Genomic DNA, 20414 nt, shown 5'->3' with positions numbered 1-20414 from the left:
ATGCTCCTTTAATATCTTTTCGGCCCAGCCATGGAATCAACCATTTCTCTGGGAAATTCTGGTTTCCTTTATTGAAGAATGGTAAAAATGCAGATTTTGAGACCTGTCCTGTAACATTCTGATTTTAGTCGCTCTGAACGGTCTTCCATATTGAGTAAGGATTTTATTGGATACATTCTGTGATAGCCTTCTTAAAAAAAAATTTTTATTTTTATGGGTACATAGAAGGTATATATATTTATGGTATATATGAGATATTTTGATACAGGCATGCGATGCATAATAATCACATCAGGCCGGGCGCGGTGGCTCAAGCCTGTAATCCCAGCACTTTGGGAGGCCGAGACGGGCGGATCACGAGGTCAGGAGATCGAGACCATCCTGGCTAACACGATGAAACCCCGTCTCTACTAAAAAAATACAAAAAACTAGCCGGGCGCGGTGGCGGGCGCCTGTAGTCCCAGCTACTTGGGAGGCTGAGGCAGGAGAATGGCGTAAACTCGGGAGGCGGAGCTTGCAGCGAGCTGAGATCCGGCCACTGCACTCCAGCCTGGGTGACAGAGCGAGACTCCGTCTCAAAAAAAAAAAAAAAAAAAAAAAAAAATAATAATCACATCAGAGTAATGGGATATCCATCACCTTAAGCATTTATCCTTTTTGTTACAAACAATCCAGTTATACTCTTTTTGTTATTTTAAAATGTACACTTATTATTGACTATAGTCACCCTATTGTGCTATCAAATATTGGATCTTATTTATTCTATTTTTTTGTACACATTAACATAGGATCCCCCCCCTACCCACCTCCCCCCCACCCTTCCCAGCCTCTGTAACCATCCTTCTACTCTCTATCTCTATGAGTTCAATTACTTTAATTTTTAGCTCCCACTAAAAAGTTAGAACATGTGAAGTTTGTCTTTTTGTGCCTGGCTTATTTTACTTAACATAATGATCTCCAGTTCATCTATGTTGTTGCAAAATGACAGTATCTCATTTTTTTTTTTTAATGACTGAGTATTACTCCATTGTATGTATGTACCACAGTTTATTTATCCAAACATTCGCATGTTGATGGACACTTAGGTTGCTCCCAAATGTTGGCTATTGTGAATCTTGCTGCACTGAACATGGGAGTGCAAATATCTCTTTGATATACTGATTTTCTTTCTTTTGGGTATATACCAAGCAGTGGGATTGCTGGATCACATGGTTGCTCTATTTTTAGTTCCCTGAGGAACCTCCAAACTGTTCTCCATAGTGATCATACTAATTTACATTCCCACCAGCAGTGTATGAGGCTTCCCTTTTCTCCACATCCTCACCAGCATTTGTTATTGCATGTCTTCTTGATAAAAGCCATTTTAAATGGGGTGAGGTGATATCTTATTGTAGTTTTGGTTTGCATTTCTCTGACGATCAGTGATATTGAACACCTTTTCATATACCTGTGCCATTTGTATGTCTTCTTTTGAAGAAAAGTCTATTCAGATACCTTGCCCATTTTTCAAATTATTAAACTTTTTACTATAGAATTATTTGAGCTCCTTATATATTCTGACTATTTATTTGCTTTTGAGACAGGGTCTCATTCTGTAGCCCAGACTGGAGTGCAGTGGCACAGTCATGGCTCACTGCAGCCTCAACCTCTGGGCTTAATCAATCCTCCTGCCTCAGCCTCCCACGTAGCTGGGACTACAGGCCTGCAACACCATGCCTGGCTAAGTTTTTTTGCTTTTTTCTGTAAAGATCGGGTTTCGCCATGTTACCCAGGCTGTTCTCAAACTCCTGGGCTCAAGGAATCCGCCCACCTCAGCCTCCCAAAGTGCTGGGATTACAAGCATGAGCTATCACACCTGGCCTCCATATACATTTTAGGACTGTTTTTCCTATTTCTGTGAAGAATGTCATTGGGATTTTGATAGAGATAACAAGAGAGAGAAAGAGAGAGAGAGAAAGAGAGAGAGAGAGATTACATTGAATCTGTAGATTGCTTTGGGTAGTATGGACATTTTAACAATATTGATTCTTCCAATCCATGAACATAGAATATCTTTCCCTTTTCTTGTGTCCTCTTCAATTTCTTGCATTAGTGTTTCTTAGTTTTCATTGTAGAGCTCTGTCACTTCTTTGGGTAAGTTTATTGTTAGGCATTTTGTTTTATTTGTGGCTATTGTAAATGGAATCACTTTCTTGATTTCTTTTTCAGATTGTTCACTGTTGGCATGTAGAAATGCTATTGATTTTTGTTCGTTGGTTTTGTATCCTGCAACTTTACGGAATTTTCTTACTAGTTTTAATAGTTTTTTTGATGGAGTCTTTAGGTTTTTCCAAATATAAGATCATATCATCTACAAGCAAGGATACTTTGACTTCTTCCTTTTCAGTTTGGTTGCCCTTTATTTCTTTCTCTTGTCTGATTGCACTAGCTAGGACTTCCAGTACTATGTTGCATAACAGTATTGAAACTGGACATGTTTGTCCTGTTGAAGATTGTAGAGAAAAGACTTTCAGTTTTTCCCCATTCGGTACGATACTAGCTATGAGTTTGTCATATATTACTTTTATTATGTTGAGATATGTTCCTCTACCCTCAATTTTTTGAGAGTTTTTATCATGAAGGGATGTTGAATTTTATCAAATATTTTTCAGCATCAATTGAAATGATTATATGCTCTTTGTCCTTCATTTTGTTGGTATGATGTATCACATTGACTGATTTTTGTATGTTGAACTATCCTTGCATCCCTGGGACAAATCCCACTTGGTCATGATGAATTTTTTTTTATCATATTGTGGAATATGGTTTGTTGATGATTTTTGCATCAATATTCATCTGGGATATTGGCCTGTAATTTTCTCTTTTTGATGTGTCTTTGTCTAGTTCGGTGTCAGGGTAATACTCTAGCCTTGTATAATGAGTTTGGAAGTATTACCTCTTCATCTATTTTGTTTGTTCAGATTTTGGATTTCTTCATGGTTCAATCTTGGTAGGTTGTATGTTTCTAGGAGTTTATTCATTTCTTCTAAGTTTTCCAATTTATTGGCATATAATTGCTCATAGTAGCCACTAATGGTCCTTTGAGTTTCTGTGGTATAGATTATAATGTGTCTTTTTTCATCTCTGATTTTATTTGGGTCTTCTCCCTTTTTTTTTTTTTTTTTTTAATCGTTAGTCTGGCTAAAGTTTTGTCAATTTTGGTTTTGGTTTTTTTTTTTTTTTCAAAAAACGAACATTTTGTTTCATTGATTTTTTTTTTTGTATTGTTTTCTTCATTTCAAATTCATTTATTTCTGCTCTGATTTTTATTATTTATTTTCTTCTACTAATTTTGGGTTTGGTTTGTTCTTGCTTTTCTACTTCTTTAAGATACACTGTTAAGTTATTTATTTGAAGTTTTTCTTTTTTGATATGGGCACTTAATAGCTATAAACTTGTCCCTCAGAACTAGTTTCATTATCTCTTATAAGTTTTAATATGTTGTGTTTCTATTGTCATCTGGTTTCAAGAAATTTTTTAATTTCCTTCTTAATTTCTTCATTGACCCACTGGTCATTTGGGAGTGTACTGTTTGATTTCCATGTGTTTGTATAGTTTCCAAAATTCCTCTTGTTATTTGATATTATTTCATTGTTTTCAGATGTTTTAAGACTTGTTTTATGATCTAACATATATATGGTTTGTTCTTGAGAATGATCCAAGTGCTGAGGAGAAGAATATATATTCTGCAGCTGTTGAGGAAATATTCTGTAAATATTAGGTCCATTTGGTCTATAGTGTAGATTAAGTCTGATGTTCCTTTGTGGATTTTCTGTCTGGAAGATCTGTCCAATGTTGAAAGTGGGGTGTGAAGTCTGCAGCTATTATTGTATTGAGGTCTATGTCTCTCTTTAGGCTCTAGTATTTGTTTTATGTATCTGGGTACTCCAGTGTTGGGTGCATATATATTTAAAACTGTTACATCCTCTTGCTGAAGTGACCCCTTTATCATTATATAATTATCTCCTTTCTCCTTTCTTATGGTTTTTGTCTTGAAATCTATTTTGTCTGATGTAAGTATTGCTACTTCTGCTTTTTTTTGGTTTCTATTGGCATGGAATATTTTTTTCCATCCCTTTATTTTCAGTCTGCTGGTATCTTTATAGGTGAAGTATGTTTCTTATAGGCAACAGATCATTGTGTCTCATTTTTTCATCTGCTCAGCCACTCTAGATCTTTTGATTGGAGAATTTAGTTTGTTTATGTTCAGTGTTTTTATTTATTTATTTAATTTTTTGAGACGGAGTTCACTCTGTCACCCAGGCTGGAGTGCAGTGGCGCAATCCCGGCTCACTGCAAGCTCCACCTCCCGGGTTCACGCCATTCTCCTGCCTCAGTCTCCCGAGTAGCTGGGACGACAGGCACCTGCCACCATGCCTGGCTAATTTTTTGTATTTTTAGTAGAGACCAGGTTTTACCGTGTTTGCCACGATGGTCTCAATCTCCTGGCCTCATGATCTGCCCGCCTTGGCCTCCCAATCAATGTTTTTATTGATAAGTAAACTCTTACTCCTGCCATTTTGTTGTTTGTTTTCTGGTTGTATTGTGTTTTTTTCTTTCTTCTTTTCTCCTTTCCTTCCTTCCTGTCTCCCTTTTGGTGAAGGTAATTTTCTCTGGTGGTACATTTTAGTGTCTTGCTTTTATTTTTTGTGTATCTGTTGTATGTTTTTAGATTTTAGGTTATCATGAGGTTTGCAAATAATATCTGTAACCCATTATTTTAAATTGCTGGCAACACTGATTGCTTATACAAACAAACAAGCAAGCAAAAAGAAAACTAATACAAAGTCTACACCTTAACTTTTTCTCCTTGCTTTTTACCTTTTTGTCAGTATTTTTATCTTACTGTACTGTTTTTGTTTTGAAAAGATATTGTAGTTATTTTTGATCAGTTCATCTTTTTGTCCTTTTACTTAGGACATGAGTAGTTTATACACTGCAGTTACAGTGTTATAATATTCTGTTTTTTTTAAGTATTTACTATTACCAGTGAGTTTTCTACCTTCAGATGATTTCTTATTACTCATTAACGTTCTTTCTTTCAGAACTTAAAGTATTCCCTTTAGCATTTTTTTTTTTTTTTTTTGTAAGAAGGGTCTAGTGTTGATGAAACCCCTCAGCTTTTGTTTATCTGCGAAAGTCTTTATTTCCCCTCATATTTGAAGGGTATTTTTGCTGGATATACTATTCTAGGGTAATTTTTTTTTTCTTTCAGTATTTTAAATATATCATGCCATTCTCTCCTGGCCTGGAAGGTTTCTGCTGAAAAGTCTGCTGCCAGATGTATTGGAGCTCCATTGTATGTTGTTTCTTTTCTCTTGCTGCTTTTAGGATCCCTTCTCTATCCTTGACCTTTGTGAGTTTGATTATTAAATGCCTTGAGGTAGATTTATTTGGGTTAAGTCTTCCTGGTGATCTATATCCTTCTAGTACTTAAGTACTGATATCTTTCTCTAGGTTTGGGAAGTTTTATTATCCTACTGAATAAACTTTCTACCCCTATCTGTCTCGCTACCACCTCTTTAAGGCCAATAACTGTGAGATTTGCTTTTTTGAGGCTATTTTCCACATCTTACAGGCATTCTTTATTCTTTTCTTTTTTTTTTTTTGTCTCTTTTGTGTATTTTCATATAGCCTGTCTTCACGCTCAGTATTTCTTTCTTCTACTTGATGAATTCTGCTTATATTAAGAGACTCTGTTGGATTATTGAGTATGTCAATAGCATTTTTCACCTCCAGAATTTGTACTTGATTGTTTTTGATTATTTCCATCTCTTTGCTAAATTTATCTGAGAGAATTCTGAATTCGTTCTCTGTGTTATCTTGAATTTCCTTGAGTTTTCTCAAAACAGCTATTTTGAATTCACTGTCTGAAAGGTCCCATATCTCCTGGTACCTTATTTAATTCATTTGGAGAGATCATATTTTCCTGATGGTCTCGATGCTTTTGGATGTTCACCTGTGTCTGGATAATAAAGAGTTAGGTATTTATTGTCTTCACAGACTGGAGTTGTTTGTACCCATCTTTTTTAGGGGGAAGGATTTCCGGGTATTCAGAGGGACTTGTGTGTTGTGATCTAAGCTGTATTTCCATTAGGGAGCATGCCAAGTGCAGTTAACACTTTAGTTCTTGCAGACTCAGAGGCACTGTCTGAGTCTCAGAGAGAAACAAATGGAGTTTCTCTCTCTGTGCTAAGCTACCTGGAGCTGGGGGTGTGGTAACACAAGCCACCTTGTGGCCATGACCACTGGGACTGCACTGGGTAAGACTTGAAGCTACCACAGCACTGAGTCTCACTCTTGGCCTGCTGTCACCACTACCTGCCTGCTGTCTATGTTTACTTAAGGCTTTACAATCAGAAAGAGTTGAAGCCAGCCAGGTTTCTCTCCTTTCTTTCAGGGTAGCAAGTTCCCCCAGGCCCTGGGCAAGTCCAGAGATGCCATCTGGGAGCCAGGAACTAGAGTAAGAAACCTTAGAAATCTACCTTGTGCTCTATACTACTGCAGCTAAGCTTGCACTCAAAGCACAAGATGAAATCCTTCTCACTCTTTCTTTCCACAGGCAGAGGAGCCTCTCCCCATGGCCACCACTACCATAGGCCCATGGGGTGTACCGCCAGTCTACTGCTGATTTTCACTTAAGGCCCAAGGACTCTTCAGTCAGCTTGTGTTGAATGCTGTCAGGCCTGGGACTCACCCTTCAGAGAAGTGGGTTCCCCTCTGGCCTGGGACAGTTTCAGAAATGCTGTTCAAGAGTCAAGGCCTGGAATCAGGTCCCCAAGAGCCCATTTGTTGCTCTACCCCACTGTGGCCACGCTGGTACCTATGGTATAAGACAAAGTCTCCTTTACTTCTGCTTTTCTCAAGCAGAAGTAGTCTCTCATTATAGCCATCATTGCTAGAGATGTGCTGGGTCTCACCTGAAGCTGGCATGTCTCAGAGTCTCACCTAAGGCCTATGACATATTACCTGGGTATGGCTGATGGTTATTAGGGCCCAAGGGCTCTTTAGTCAGCAAGTGATGAATCTTGCTAGGACTGGGTTCTTCCCTTCAAGGTAGTGGGTTTCCTTCCCGCCCGGGGTACGAATAGAAAAGTTGTCAGGGAGCTAGGGTCTGGAACGGAGACCTCACTACTCTGCCCTATCCTGTTGTGGCTCAGCTGATACCCAGGATACAAGACAAAGTCCTCTTTACTCTTCCCTCTTTTTTCCTCAAGCAGAAGGAAGGAGTCACTTTTCATTTCTGTGAGCTGCATAGCCTGGGGTTGAATGAAGGGTGGTGCAAGCACTCCTTTAACTGTCCCAGCTGGTGTCTCACTAGGTCATGTGCCCCTCATGTTCATCGTCTCCAGAGCACTTGCTGGAAGTTAAGTTCCAACCACTAGGATGGGGAATTCCCTTCTGGCTAGGGCTGGTCTAAATGCTCCCTCTGTGGTAGCACTGAGTTCCACTTCGTTTTGCTTTTCACTGTGACAGAGCAACACTTAGTTCAAGGCACACTCTCACAGAAACTGCACTCTTCCTCCCCCGAGTTCTTGGATTCTTTCTCCACACCACAGGGCCTCTGGGGGATGAGGGAGGGGTGGTGTTGATGATTCAAGATTATGTTTCCTGGCCGGGCACGGTGGTTCACACCTGTAATCCCAGCACTTTGGGAGGCCGAGGCAGGTGGAACACGAAGTCAGGAGATCAAGACCATCCTGGCTAACACGGTGGAACCCCGTCTCTACTAAAAATACCAAAAATTAGCCGGGCGTGTGGCGGGTGCCTGTAGTCCCAGCTACTCAGGAGGCTGAGGCAGGAGAATGGCGTGAACCCGGGAGGCGGAGCTTGCAGTGAGCCGAGATTGCGCCACTGCACTCCAGCCTGGGCGACCGAGTGAGACTCTATCTAAAAAAAAAAAAAAAAAAAAAAGATTGTGTTTCCTATCCTCTTCAGTGCCTCTTTCAGCAATATGAAGTGAATACCAGGTACTGTGATTGCTCAGTTGATTTTTGGTTCTCATGAAGGTGCTTTTTTGTGTAGACAGTTGTCAGATTTGATGTTCTGCGTGGGCAATTATCTGTATTTCCATCTCGCTCCATGCTTCCAGTGATAGCTTTTAACTCTCCCAAGCTGCAAGACTTTTTTCTTCTATCCTCTTTTTGATGAGCTTAGAAATTTGTATCCTATCTCTGGTTTTCTCCCTGACCTCATTTAAACATTCATGTTTTTCAGTCAGTTTAAAAATGCCATTCCTTCAGAAAGATCCGTTCTAACTAAGCTATCTTGTCAGTGTTCCCTATCTTGTTATTTTCTTCTTAACATTTGTGATAATCTGTCATTCTTTTGCATATTGATTATTTGTGGTCCTTCAGCGCCACTAAAATATCAGCTACACGAATGTAGGGATTATGCCAATTTTGGTACTCCTCTGTCATTAACTCAATGCCTGGCATGTGGGAGTTACCCATGTATTTCTTTCATGAATGAACTATTAAAAGCAATAAGCTTAATTTTATAAAATGGTCCCAAATGTACTCTAGATTTTGAATACATAAGGCCCCCAGTGATTATGATTATGGTGTGCTGTATTGGGCACTTTGCCAGGTATTGGGAATGCTAAGATATGATTCTTACCCTAGGCTATTTTGTTTTGTTTTGTTTTCCTGAAATTCAGCCCTCCAGGCTTTCTTTGTTTTTTTTTTTTTGAGACAAGGGACAAGGTCTTGCTCTGTCACCCAGGCTGAAATGCAGTGGCAACTGTAGCTCACTCACTATAGCCTAGAACTCCTGAGTTCAAGTGATACTCCAGCAGGTGCTTGCCACTTCACCAGCAATTGTCATTTTTTGTAGATATGGGGTCTCACTATGTTGCCCAGGCTGGTTTCAAATTCCTGGCTTCAAGCAGTCTTCCCAACTTGGCCTCCCACAGCCCTGTGATTACACCCTTAGGCATGAGCTGCTGCCTGGCCTAAACCCACAAGGCTTTCTATTTTTGTTTGGGTGCCATGGCTCACACCTTTAATCCCAGCACTTTAGGAGGCCAAGGTGGGCGGATCACAGAGGTCAGTTGGAGACCAATTAGGCCAACATAGTGAAACCCCATCTGTACTGAAAATACAAAAATTACCTGGGTGTGGTGACGTATGCCTGTAGTCCCAGCTACTGGAGAGGCTGAGGCAGGAGAATTGCTTGAACCTGGGAGTCAGAGGTTGCAGTAACTTGAGATAGATTGCGCCATTACACTCCAGCCTGGGCGACAGAGGGAGGTTCCATCTCAAAAAAAAAAAAAAAAAAAAAGCTGGACACGATGCTTCACTCCTGTAATCCCAGCACTTTGGGAGGCCAAGGTGGGTGAATCATGAGGTCAAGAGTTCGAGACCGGCCTGACCAACATGGTGAAACCCCATCTCTACTAAAAACACAAAAAATTAGCTGGGCATAGTTGCAAGCGCCTGTAATCCCAGCTACTGGGGAGGCTGAGGCAGGAGAATCACTTGAACCCAGGAGGCAGAGGTTGCAGTAAGCCGAGATCATGCCACTGTGCTCCAGCCTGGGTGACAGAGTGAGAGTTCGTCTCAAAAAACAACAACAACAACAACAACAACAACAACAAAACAACTTTTAATTTTTAGATACTCTCAGGATTCTCTTTCTTTGTTTTGTTTTGTTTTTTTTTTCTTTTTAATTGTTAATCACACTGTCAGTACCATAGTCTTCTGGTACAGTAGTTGTTTACACTAACAGATTATATGTTTTTTCTCCAGTTTCCTAATTTTATAATGAAGTCTATTTATAAGCTTTGGGTACATGAAATTTAGCCCTGGAAATGTATTCACATCATATATGTTGATTTAAATGGAAAATATTCTACTAATTTATCAATAATTGATTTAGTATTGCTAATTTGAAATTTTTGTCTGAGTCTTTATAAAGACTGTATTTGGAAAGTACCAAACTACATTTGAGGAACTTTTTGGACATTTACAGTATTCTTATTTCTCAGATGCTTTGCTTGAAGGTCTGTGTGGGGAAAAGATGTTTTGGAAGCACTTTTCACCTGTTGTACTACTTCTGATGTACTTTTCTTATAGGCTTGTCGTCTTTCTTTTTTGGTATTTAATGATATAAATTTCTGGTGCTTCTTTCAAAATTTTACTGCTATTTTATTTCTGATAGTGACTTAAACTAAAAAATTTTAACATGTAATGTAATTTATAATCATACTTAATTGATTTCGCATAGGCTGTGCAACAAGTTATTACTAACCTGCTAATTGGGCAGATAGAGCTTCGTTCTGAAGATTCTCCAGATATTTTGGCATATTCTTATGAAAGAAAAATTGAAAAGCTTATTGTTCCACTTGGTGAAGAACTTGCAGCCATCCAAAAGACCTATATCCAGGTAAGCCATTTTTATGACATTTAGGATTTCATAAATAAACTGGTAATTTAATTATTTCAGCTAACAGGATTTGGATGTGATAATATACTTATTTTTATTTATTTATTTATTTATTTTTTTTTGAGACGGAGTCTTGCTCTGTCGCCCAGGCTGGAGCGCAGTGACCAGATCTCGGCTCACTGCAAGCTCCGCCTCCTGGGTTCCCGCCATTCTCCTGCCTCAGCCTCCCGAGTAGCTGGGACTACAGGCGCCCGCCACCTCGCCCAGCTAGTTTTTTGTATTTTTTAGTGGAGACGGGGTTTCACCGTGTTAGCCAGGATGGTCTCGATCTCCTGACCTCGTGATCCACCCGTCTCGGCCTCCCAAAATGCTGGGATTACAGGCTTGAGCCACCGCGCCCGGCTTAATATACTTATTTTTATATAATTGATATGTTGAAAAAATTCTTTGAAGTTAAAATTTTTGGAATGAGCACCGTGTTTTGTATTTACTAGCAAACTATTATTGAAAGGGAAAATACAAAAGACAGGCCATTTGTAAAGCAAATAATAGCCTTACATGGTTTTGCATTTTTTTAAGTAAACCTTTTAACTGGAATATAGAATATGCGCATACATACACACACACACACACAAACAGTGAAAGTAGACAAAGCTCAGTGAATTTTCACAAAGTGCACACACCCGTAACACGAACATGTGCTGAGATTCAGCCAGAAGTTTCTTTGTTTTCTTTTTGGTTTTTTTTTGTTCGGTTCAGCTCACTCACTACAGCTTCCACCTGCCCGGTTCAAGCGATTCTCCTCAGCCTCCCAAGTAGCTGGGATTACAGGCGCATGCTACCACATCTGGCTAATTTTTCTATTTTTTAATAGAGATGAGGTTTCGCTTTGTTGGCCAAGTTGGTCTTGAACTCCTGACCTCAAGTGATTCTCCTGCTTCGATCTCCCAAAGTGCTGGGATTACAGGTGTAAGCCACCATGTGCCTGGTCCTCAGAGGTTTCTTTGTAATGAAATATATTTTCACTGTTGTCCTCCCTGATCCTTTATACAGCAGTGCTTTGCAACTGGGAATTATTTCACCTACCTGGCAACATTTGGGAATGACTTGACACATTTTTGGTTCTTACAACAACAACAACAACAACAAAAAGACAGGATAGAAGGGGAAGGCAAGAGGTGAAATGTGGAGTTATTATTGGCATCTAGTATGTGGAGGCCAGGAAGCAGCTAAACATCCTACAATGGATAGGACAGCAACCCCACAACAAAGAATTGTCTGGCCCAAATGTCAATGTTATAGCTGTTGAGGACCTGCTTAGACAATTGTCATTTTCACTGGGAGAAATTTGAGGTAACACATTGTTTTTCTGCAGTTCATACTTAGTGTCATGGTAGAACAACATGTTTTCACATTTTCATTGCCATGGATTAAAGATGGTTACAGGAATAGATAACCAAAAAGTTATCTGTCACTTAATCTATAATAAGTCTTTCTTAAGAGACATTTTGTAGTAATACAGCTTGTTTTTTGTTTTTAAATTATTTGCATTATTGAGTTAAGATGTGGCAAAGTCTTTTTGTAATCGTCTCTTTGATATTAGTGCATTTTTAATTGAAAATCATTCCATTTATAACAATGTAAATATGATAATTCTTATAATCATATACAAATGTAATTTAATTTTGTTGGTATTTTTAGAGTGCCTTATTAGGCAGTGTGATCAACAAAGTTGGAAGGGAGGAAAATACTGTATTAAACTAGCCATAGTTTAGAAAATACAAATTAGGCAAAAATTTAAACAATTACATACTGCTATAATAGGTCTTCATCTATCGGTCTCCTTTTGTGCCATTAAGCTCATTTCTGCCTCAGGACCTTTTTGTTTGCTGACTTCTCTCTCCGGAATCCTTTGTCCTTAGAACCTCACATGGTAGACATACCTCATCATTCACATGTAAACTCAAATGTTCGCTCCTCAAAGAGAGAGTCTTTGTTCACCTTATTTAATAATGATCCCTTTCCTCTCAAAGACTCTACAGCATTATTGTGTTTTAGATTCTTAAATGCATTTGTTATAATCCAAATGATCTGCTTTCTTTGTTCGCTTCTTTATTCTTTGGTTCTCTCCTTTGGAATGGAAATTATATGGGAGCAGTGACTTTGTCTTAGCCACACTGTCCCCAGTGTTTTAATTTAATTTAACTTAATTTAGGAGAGCTAAGTAATTAAACATGAGGCCAAAGTACGTAAGAAAGTGGCAGTCTTTTATTGCAAATATGCACACACTCTCGGTCGAGGTTCTCTGGTCCTCAGGTGTGGGGGGCCAGGGAAGTCGCTCCGGTCCTTTTGGGTGATGTTCTCCGGTCCACAAATGCCAGGGCGGAAGAAGTCACACCGGCGCTTACTGGCAGCAGACTTTCATGCCTGGGAGCTGGAGGGGGGAGGAGTTTGGGGCGTGTGTGTAGGAGTGGCTTCTTGAATTTCGGTGTCCCCGGCTTGACGTCACTCTGCACATGCTCAGTTGATTTGGTTCTTTTCCTGGGCGCGGGAAAATCTGTGATGAAAAACCCGGAAACAACAGGGACTGCTCCATCTTGTTCACCTTCCTCCATCTTGTCCTTTCCCCCTCACCCAGACACCCAGCATTTAGAGCACTGCTTGTTACATAGTAGGTGCTTAATAAATATTTGTTGAAAAAAATGAGTCAGTGAGTAAAATTAAATATACTCAAGACATTTCAATTTATTCAGTACTTTACAAACTACAAGTATCTGCTGAGGACCTAAGTGCCAAACTGGTCTAGGTACTGAGGTTGTAACAGTGAAGAAATCAAAGGTCTTCTTTCATGGTACTTACACTTAGATTACAGTGTGTGTAGGTTGAGGGAGAGAGGAGTTAAGAAATAAACAGATTAGGGCCGGGCGCGGTGGCTCAAGCCTGTAATCCCAGCACTTTGGGAGGCCGAGACGGGCGGATCAGGAGGTCAGGAGATCGAGACCATCCTGGCTAACAGGGTGAAACCTCGTCTCTACTAAAAATACAAAAAATTAGCCGGGCAAGGTGGCGGGCGCCTGTAGTCCCAGCTACTCGGGAGACTGAGGCAGGAGAATGGCGTGAACCCAGGAGGCGGAGCTTGCAGTGAGCCGAGATGGCGCCACTGCACTCCAGCCTAGGCGACAGAGCGAGACTCCATCTCAAAAAGAAAAAAAAAGAAATAAACAGATTAACAAATGTGTTCTTAAATTATAGTTGTATATAATAATTGCTTATGTTGATTTTTATATGGATATTATTTGGGGATAGATGTGAAGTAGTTTTAAATGTTATCATTGCTGAGTTTACTTAAACATTCATTGTAAGGCAAACCTTATTAAATATATAATTCCTATTTTAATATGTGAGAAAATGATTGTACTTGAAAAAGGACTTAGAGCAAGCTTAAACTAGATTGCTTTTAAATTTGCAGATTTTGGAATCATTTGCTCATTCTTTGATTCAGAGGAATGTTTTGATGAGAAGGGATATCCCAAATCTAACAAAATACCAGATAATTCTGGCAAGAGATCAATTTAGGAAAAACCCATCTCCGAATATTGTGGTAGGTATTTTTAAATAAATTTTGATGACAGAGTAAATTTTCACCTAAAGCCAGGATAAAACGTAGGTACTGATTTTTTGGGTACCTATTAGCTCATCAAAAAATGAGGCTGAACACAGTGGCTGATGCCTGTAATCCCAACTCTTTGGGAGGCAAAGGTGGGAGGATCACTTGAGCCCCAGAGTTCAAGACCAGCCTGGGCAACATAGTGAGATCCTGTCTCTACAAATGTAAAAAAAAAAATAGCCAAGTGTGGTGGTATGTACCTACTCAGGAGCCTGAGGCAGGGTAGGATTGCTTGAGGCTGGGTGGTCGAGGTTGCAGTGAGCTGTGATTTTAGCATTGCATTCTAGCCTAGGTGACAGAGTTAGACCTGTCTCAAAAAAAAAAAAAAAAAAATCAGAAATGTTTATATAGTTTATAAAAGCATGAAAAAAACCTGGCAAGAATACAATGTAATGATTTGTATTAAGATAAATTTTACCTTTTAACTTTTTCTTTCTTACTTTTTTTTTTTTTGAGACAGAATCTCGCTCTATTGCCCAAGCTGGAGTGCAGTGGCGTGACCTTGGCTCACTGTAACCTCTGCCTCTCAGGTTCAAGTGACTCTCATGCCTCAGCCTCCCTAGTAGCTGGGACTACAAGCACACATCACCATGCCTGACTAATTTTTGTATTTTTAGTAGAGAGAGGGTTTCACCATGTTGGCCAGGCCAGTCTCAACCTCCTGACATCAGGTGATCTGCCTGTCTTGGCCTCCCCGAGTGTAATCCCAAAGATTACAGATGTGAGCCACAGTGCCCAACCTTTCTTTTTAACTTTTAATGAAGAATTTGTCTTTAAGTCCATTTATTTTGTAAAGTCGCAAGGCCATGAGAGGGTAGATTGTAACTGAATTTTAGACACAGAACATTTATTCTTATTCTCAATACCAGAGTTTAAAGGAAGCATCACAGCAAGCTTCTTGTTTCTAACCTGCATTGGAAAAAAATAAATGGATAGGAAAATGTCTGTCAAACTAGGTCCAAAGGTTAAATGCTACTAAAAATGTTAGAAAACAGTAGTCTTCATCTCAAAGAAAAATAATTAGAATATGTTCTCCATGCTGTCCTTAAAAACTATCTTATCAGATAGATACACATACCATGTACTTCCATAAAGGAATGTGTCCTTCATTTTTCCATGAGAGTAGTGGTTGAAAGCACAAGGCCTCTTAGCCAAAATTCCTGGGTCTAAATAGTGGTTCTGCTACTTATAGCTTGTATGAGCTTCCTCATCTGTAAAATGAGCATAACAATAGTAGCTACCTGCTAAATACTAAGATTAAGTGAATTGTGCAAGTAATGTGCTTAGAATAGTTTCTGGGGCTCAGTATCAGATATTTTCATAGCACTTAAACTTGGTATTAAATGTTGGCATTAAAACAGTCTGATTAAATATTTGTGTTTTTGCCAGTAACATGCATGAGGATAGGCCATATCTAACTTATTTCCCATTTCCATTGTATCTAGCTCAGCGTTTGACATGTAGTAGATGCTTACTATATAGTTTTGAAAGAACAAATATATCTATATACTGCCAATTAATTTACCTGTAAAGAAAAACAGTATAATTTTTTTCTCCTTTACTTATTTTTAAAATGTAAGTTTCTTGTTTAATTAAAGAAAAAAAAACAAAGGGGCAGATTTTACATAAAAAATACATTGGTACCTTTCCATAGCAACATCCTGTAAGATGACATTTAATAACCAGTCAGTTATAGCAGTATAGAAGGGAATGATTATTATGATCATTTGGATTATATTATAAATGTTACACTGACTATGGCCTGACAACTTGGGCATGGAGCGTGTATGTTCATTTATTTCTCTGGTTAAATTTGACATATGCTGTTTTTCTAGGGAATACAACAAGGCGTAATCGAGGGAGAGTTTGCTATTTGTATTAGTTTATATCATGGTTATGAATTATTGCAGCAAATGGGAATGAGATCATTATATTTCTTCCTTTGTGGAATTATGGATGGAACTAAAGGTAAATTATATCAAATTATTTAAAGAAATAATGACATGTATTATTTTGGCTAAAGACATTGAAGGGCTGGGCACAGTGGCTCATGCCTGTAATCCCAGCACTTTGGGAAACCGAGATGGATGGATCACTTGAGGTCAGGAGTTCAAGACCAGCCTGGCCAACATGGTGAAACCCTGTCTCTAATAAAAATACAAAAATTAGCCGGGTGTGGTGATGCACACCTGTAATCCCAGCTACTCAGGAGGCTGAGGCGGGAGAATCGCTTGAACCTGAGAGGCGGAGGTTGCCTTGAGTCAAGATTACGCTGCTGCACTTCAGCCTGGGCAACAGAGTGAGACTGTCTCAAAAAAACCAAAACAAAAAGACAAAGAGTTTGGATTACTTAAAAATGATTTATTTTAAAAAGCACTGGAATAATTAACAAATGGCCATGTTTCTTTGTTTTTAATAAATTCCTGGAGAAAAGGAAACCATTCATTAATACATATATGAATGTAGAACTGCAAAAAGTTGCTGGTTTTCATGTTTACACTTGAAAAACTTACATTCATTGCTAAAGTTTAATTTCTTTTTAATAAATAATACATTTTATCAGTTTTATTATTATTTATTTGGAAAACCTTTTCTTAATTTCTGAAGGGATGACACGGTCAAAAAATGAACTTGGCCGAAATGAAGACTTCATGAAGCTCTATAATCATCTAGAGTGTATGTTTGCACATACACGTAGTACTTCAGCAGATAGTGTTTCTGCTATCCAACAAGGTCTGGTTTTTCTTTTAAAATTATGTATTGCATTGTGTTTCTTAATCAAAGTTAATTTTGAAATTTTGCTCCTTTGATGCAAATGTCTACAATTATTTATATTTTGTAGCAACAGATCTGTTAAATGTGTAACTATTTCATTTTTAAAGTTAAGATTAATATATACAAGTTTAAAGTTTATATGCTTTAAACAATGTTTAAACTATAAACATAACAGATGTTAGTAGTTGTTAGTGGTAGTGAAAATTCTCAGAACTATCAAAACCTGATTTATAGTTTAAAATATATTTTTGCTTTGCTGCTGGTTCTTGTTTAGGTTCTCTCAGAATGAAATTTTTATGGAAGTTCAAAGTTCATTTTACAGTAAGACTTATGTGCTACCTAGATGTTACCTGTGGTTTAAATTTAAAAATTTTTTTTAAAAAAGTCCAACATATGCATTGGAAAAGATAACTTTAATATACACTAGTGTAATTGAATATGGAAAAAAAATTTTTTTTAAATTGATATTTTTGTTTTTTTCCAGGAGATAAAAATAAAAAATTTGTTTATAGTCATCCAAAGTTAAAGAAATTAGAAGAAGTTGTAATTGAACACTTCAAGTCATGGAATGGTAGGTCATGTTTAGTAGCTTTAAGGCAAGGCAAAGTTATTGCAAGAGGTAGAACTTTACTTATGGCCGGGTGTGGTTGTTCATGCCTATAATCCCAGCACTTTGGGAGGCTGAAGATCACGGGAGGTCAGGAGTTCAAGACCAGCCTGACCAACATGGTGAAATCCCATCTCTACTAAAAATGCAAAACTTAGCCGAGCATAGTGGCGCATGCCTGTAATCCCAGCTACTTGGGAGGCTGAGGTAGGAGAATCGCTTGAACCTGGGAGGTGAAGGTTGCGGTGAGCCGAGATTGTGCCATTGCACTCCAGCCTGGGCTACAAGAGCAAAACTCAAAATAAATAATCTCGAAAATAAAACAAAAAACTTCGACTTATTAGTTTATTCTAACATTTCTTATGGAGAAGATGGGCTTTTAATTACTCTGGATAATGAATACTAAAAAGCTCTGAGAAATTTTGGAAGGGTTAGGGCAAGGGTGGTGGTGGGAATGTTAAGAATAAGGTACTATATAAGTTAGCTTGGGATAATATAAAGAAAGTGGACAGAAAAACAATATATAGTAAAGTAGAAGATTAAAGTAAAGTAGGTTAGGAGAGAGAGAGTTATAGAGGAGTGCTGTTTTATATAGGATGGTTATGGAAGGCTTCTCTGTAGAGGGATATTTAAAGTGATAATCGAGATAAGGGAGGAAGCCTTGTGAGTTTTGGAGGTTGGGGGAGAGAGAATTCTAAGCAGTAAAAATAGCAGATTCAAAGGCCCTGAGGTGGCAGTAGGGTGCTTGGTACGATTAAACAGACCAATGTGGTTAGATTAGTGTGACTGAGGCTACAAGCGATATAGATGAGAGGTATCCAGATAATATCAGACTTTAGTTTTTAATTTCTGAGTATTTGTGCTTTGCAAAACCAAAGAGAGGTATTTGTAGCAGTGGAATGAGATGACATTTTAAGGATCACTCTGGTAGTTTTGTGGAGCATAGACATTGATAACTTAGAAAACTATTATGATAGTCTTGGATGATGACACATAATAATGGTGTGCGTCAAGGCAATAGTGGTCAAGGTGCTGGGAAATAGATTCTAGAGATATGTTCAAATTGGAACCAACTTATTTATTGTATTTGCTGGTGGATTAGACATATGGTATAAGAAAAAAGGGAATTGGGTGGGTGCAGTGGCTCACGCCTGTAATCCCAGCACTGTAAGAGACTGAGGCGGCCAGATCACGAGGTCGAGATCAAGACCATCCTGGCCAACATGGTGAAAGCCCATCTCTACTAAAAATACAAAAATTAGCTGAGTGTGGTGGTGCATGCCTGCAGTCTCAGCTACTTGGGAGGCTAAGGCAGGAAAATCTCTTGAACCTGGGAGACGGAGGTTGCAGTGAGCCAAGATCGTGCCACTGCACACTAGCCTGGCAAGAGTGAGACTCCATCTCAAAAAAAAAAAAAAAAAAAAGGAAAAAAGGAATCTGGCTGGGTATATACAATTATGTGTACATGTTTGCAAATGATTACACGAGTAAAGTGAAAAATGTAGAGATAAGTATGTGAGGTAATACGTATGTTAATTAGCTTAATTTAGCCATTCCACAATGTATATAGACATCTCAAAACATATTGTACAACTTAAATATGTACAACTTTTATTTTTCAATTAAAAAAAAAAAGAATAACAAAAGAAAGAGCAAACACGTTAAGATGTTTTTGAGACACCTAAAATTAGATAAGCAAATGTAGATCTCAGAAGAATGGTTAGTGCTGTTTTTACATACTTACATATATGTGAATACATTTTGGAGGTAATATTTAAAGTTTCAGGAATAGATGTGATTGTCAGGACAACAGTTTAGAGACAGACAGAAGAGGATCCAGAATGGAGTCCTGAAGAATATCAACAAAGTTTGGATGAAAAAAAGCCACTAAGGACCTTGGGGATGAAACTAGACAAGTAAAGTGTAAGAGAAGCTGAAGAAAGAGACTATTTCAGAAGGAAAGAGTACAGTGTGTTAAACTAAAAAGTGTCCATTGAACTTGGCAGTATGGAAGTTATTGATGATTTTGCTGGAAGGAGCTTTAGTGGAATGAGGGTAAAAAGGCAGGCTGTGACAGGTTGAAGGAGATGTAGGTTTTGTGATGAAAGCAGCAATTCATTCAGGAGCTGGTCACATACAGAGGCTTGATGCTTGATGCAATGATTAATTAAAAGAAGTTTGTTTAGAATAATTTTACTTGGAACAGCTGCTTCTTCAAGTCCTACGTTTTGCTTTTGTATTGTAAATTAACTTTATATTTAATAAGTCATTTATTCCTTAGAGGAGTTGTGAAGATTGAATGAGTTAACATACATAAAATGCTTAGTGCAGTCCTTAGAACACATATGATGATTAAGATAATAAAAATCATTAGAGGCTGGATGTGGTGGCTCATGCCTGTAATCCCAGCACTTTGGGAGGCTGAGGTGGGCAGATCTCCTGAGCCCAGGAGTTCGAGACCAGCCTGGGCAACATGGCAAAACCCGGTCTCTACAAAAATATTTTAAATGTAACTGGGCATGGTGGCATGTGCCTGTAGTCCCAACTACTCAGAGTGTGAGGTGGGAGGATCACCTGAGCCCAAGAGGTCGAAGCTGTAGTGAGCCGTGATGGTGCCACTGCATTCCAGCCTAGGTGACCAAACATGACCCTGTCTCAAAAATAAAAACAAACAACCAAAAACCCCACACAATATGCAATAATTAACCAATTACTATAAGTGCAAAACTATATACTTGACTTTTACTGTTTCATGTATACATCAATCCATATTAGATATGAAGAAACTAAAGCTTAAAGAGCTTAAATAACTACCATGATCACCAATCACCCAGAGAATTAAGTGCCCAGCCACAAAGATCATGTTCTTATTAGTGCATTCTACTGTCTGCCACCCCCCTACCCCACCTGCCCCTCAGTACAGACATATTGGGAGCAGCT

The 20414-nt window shown here is 38.5% G+C and overlaps 1 protein-coding gene across 8 annotated transcripts in view; it reads left to right on the top strand.

The window, feature by feature from the left end:
- Window positions 1-20414, top strand: part of LOC105481893 (FA complementation group M) — a 72431-nt gene that overhangs the window by 7805 nt on the left and 44212 nt on the right. For 5 of the 8 annotated variants that reach the window (XM_011741677.3, XM_011741679.3, XM_071100224.1 and 2 more), the window contains exons 4-8: window positions 10267-10425; window positions 13895-14026; window positions 15928-16060; window positions 16700-16825; window positions 17352-17438. In XM_011741677.3, coding sequence (XP_011739979.2) covers window positions 10267-10425; window positions 13895-14026; window positions 15928-16060; window positions 16700-16825; window positions 17352-17438 — 637 coding nt within the window. Of the gene's footprint in view, window positions 1-10266; window positions 10426-13894; window positions 14027-15927; window positions 16061-16699; window positions 16826-17351; window positions 17439-20414 lie in introns of those variants that run through there. The other 3 variants (XM_011741678.3, XM_011741682.2, XM_071100226.1) reach the window with 3 other exon arrangements.

The sequence above is a fragment of the Macaca nemestrina genome, chromosome 7 (genome assembly GCF_043159975.1).
Source record: "Macaca nemestrina isolate mMacNem1 chromosome 7, mMacNem.hap1, whole genome shotgun sequence".
NCBI lineage: Eukaryota > Metazoa > Chordata > Mammalia > Primates > Cercopithecidae > Macaca > Macaca nemestrina.
This window is presented reverse-complemented; position numbering and strand designations above follow the sequence as displayed.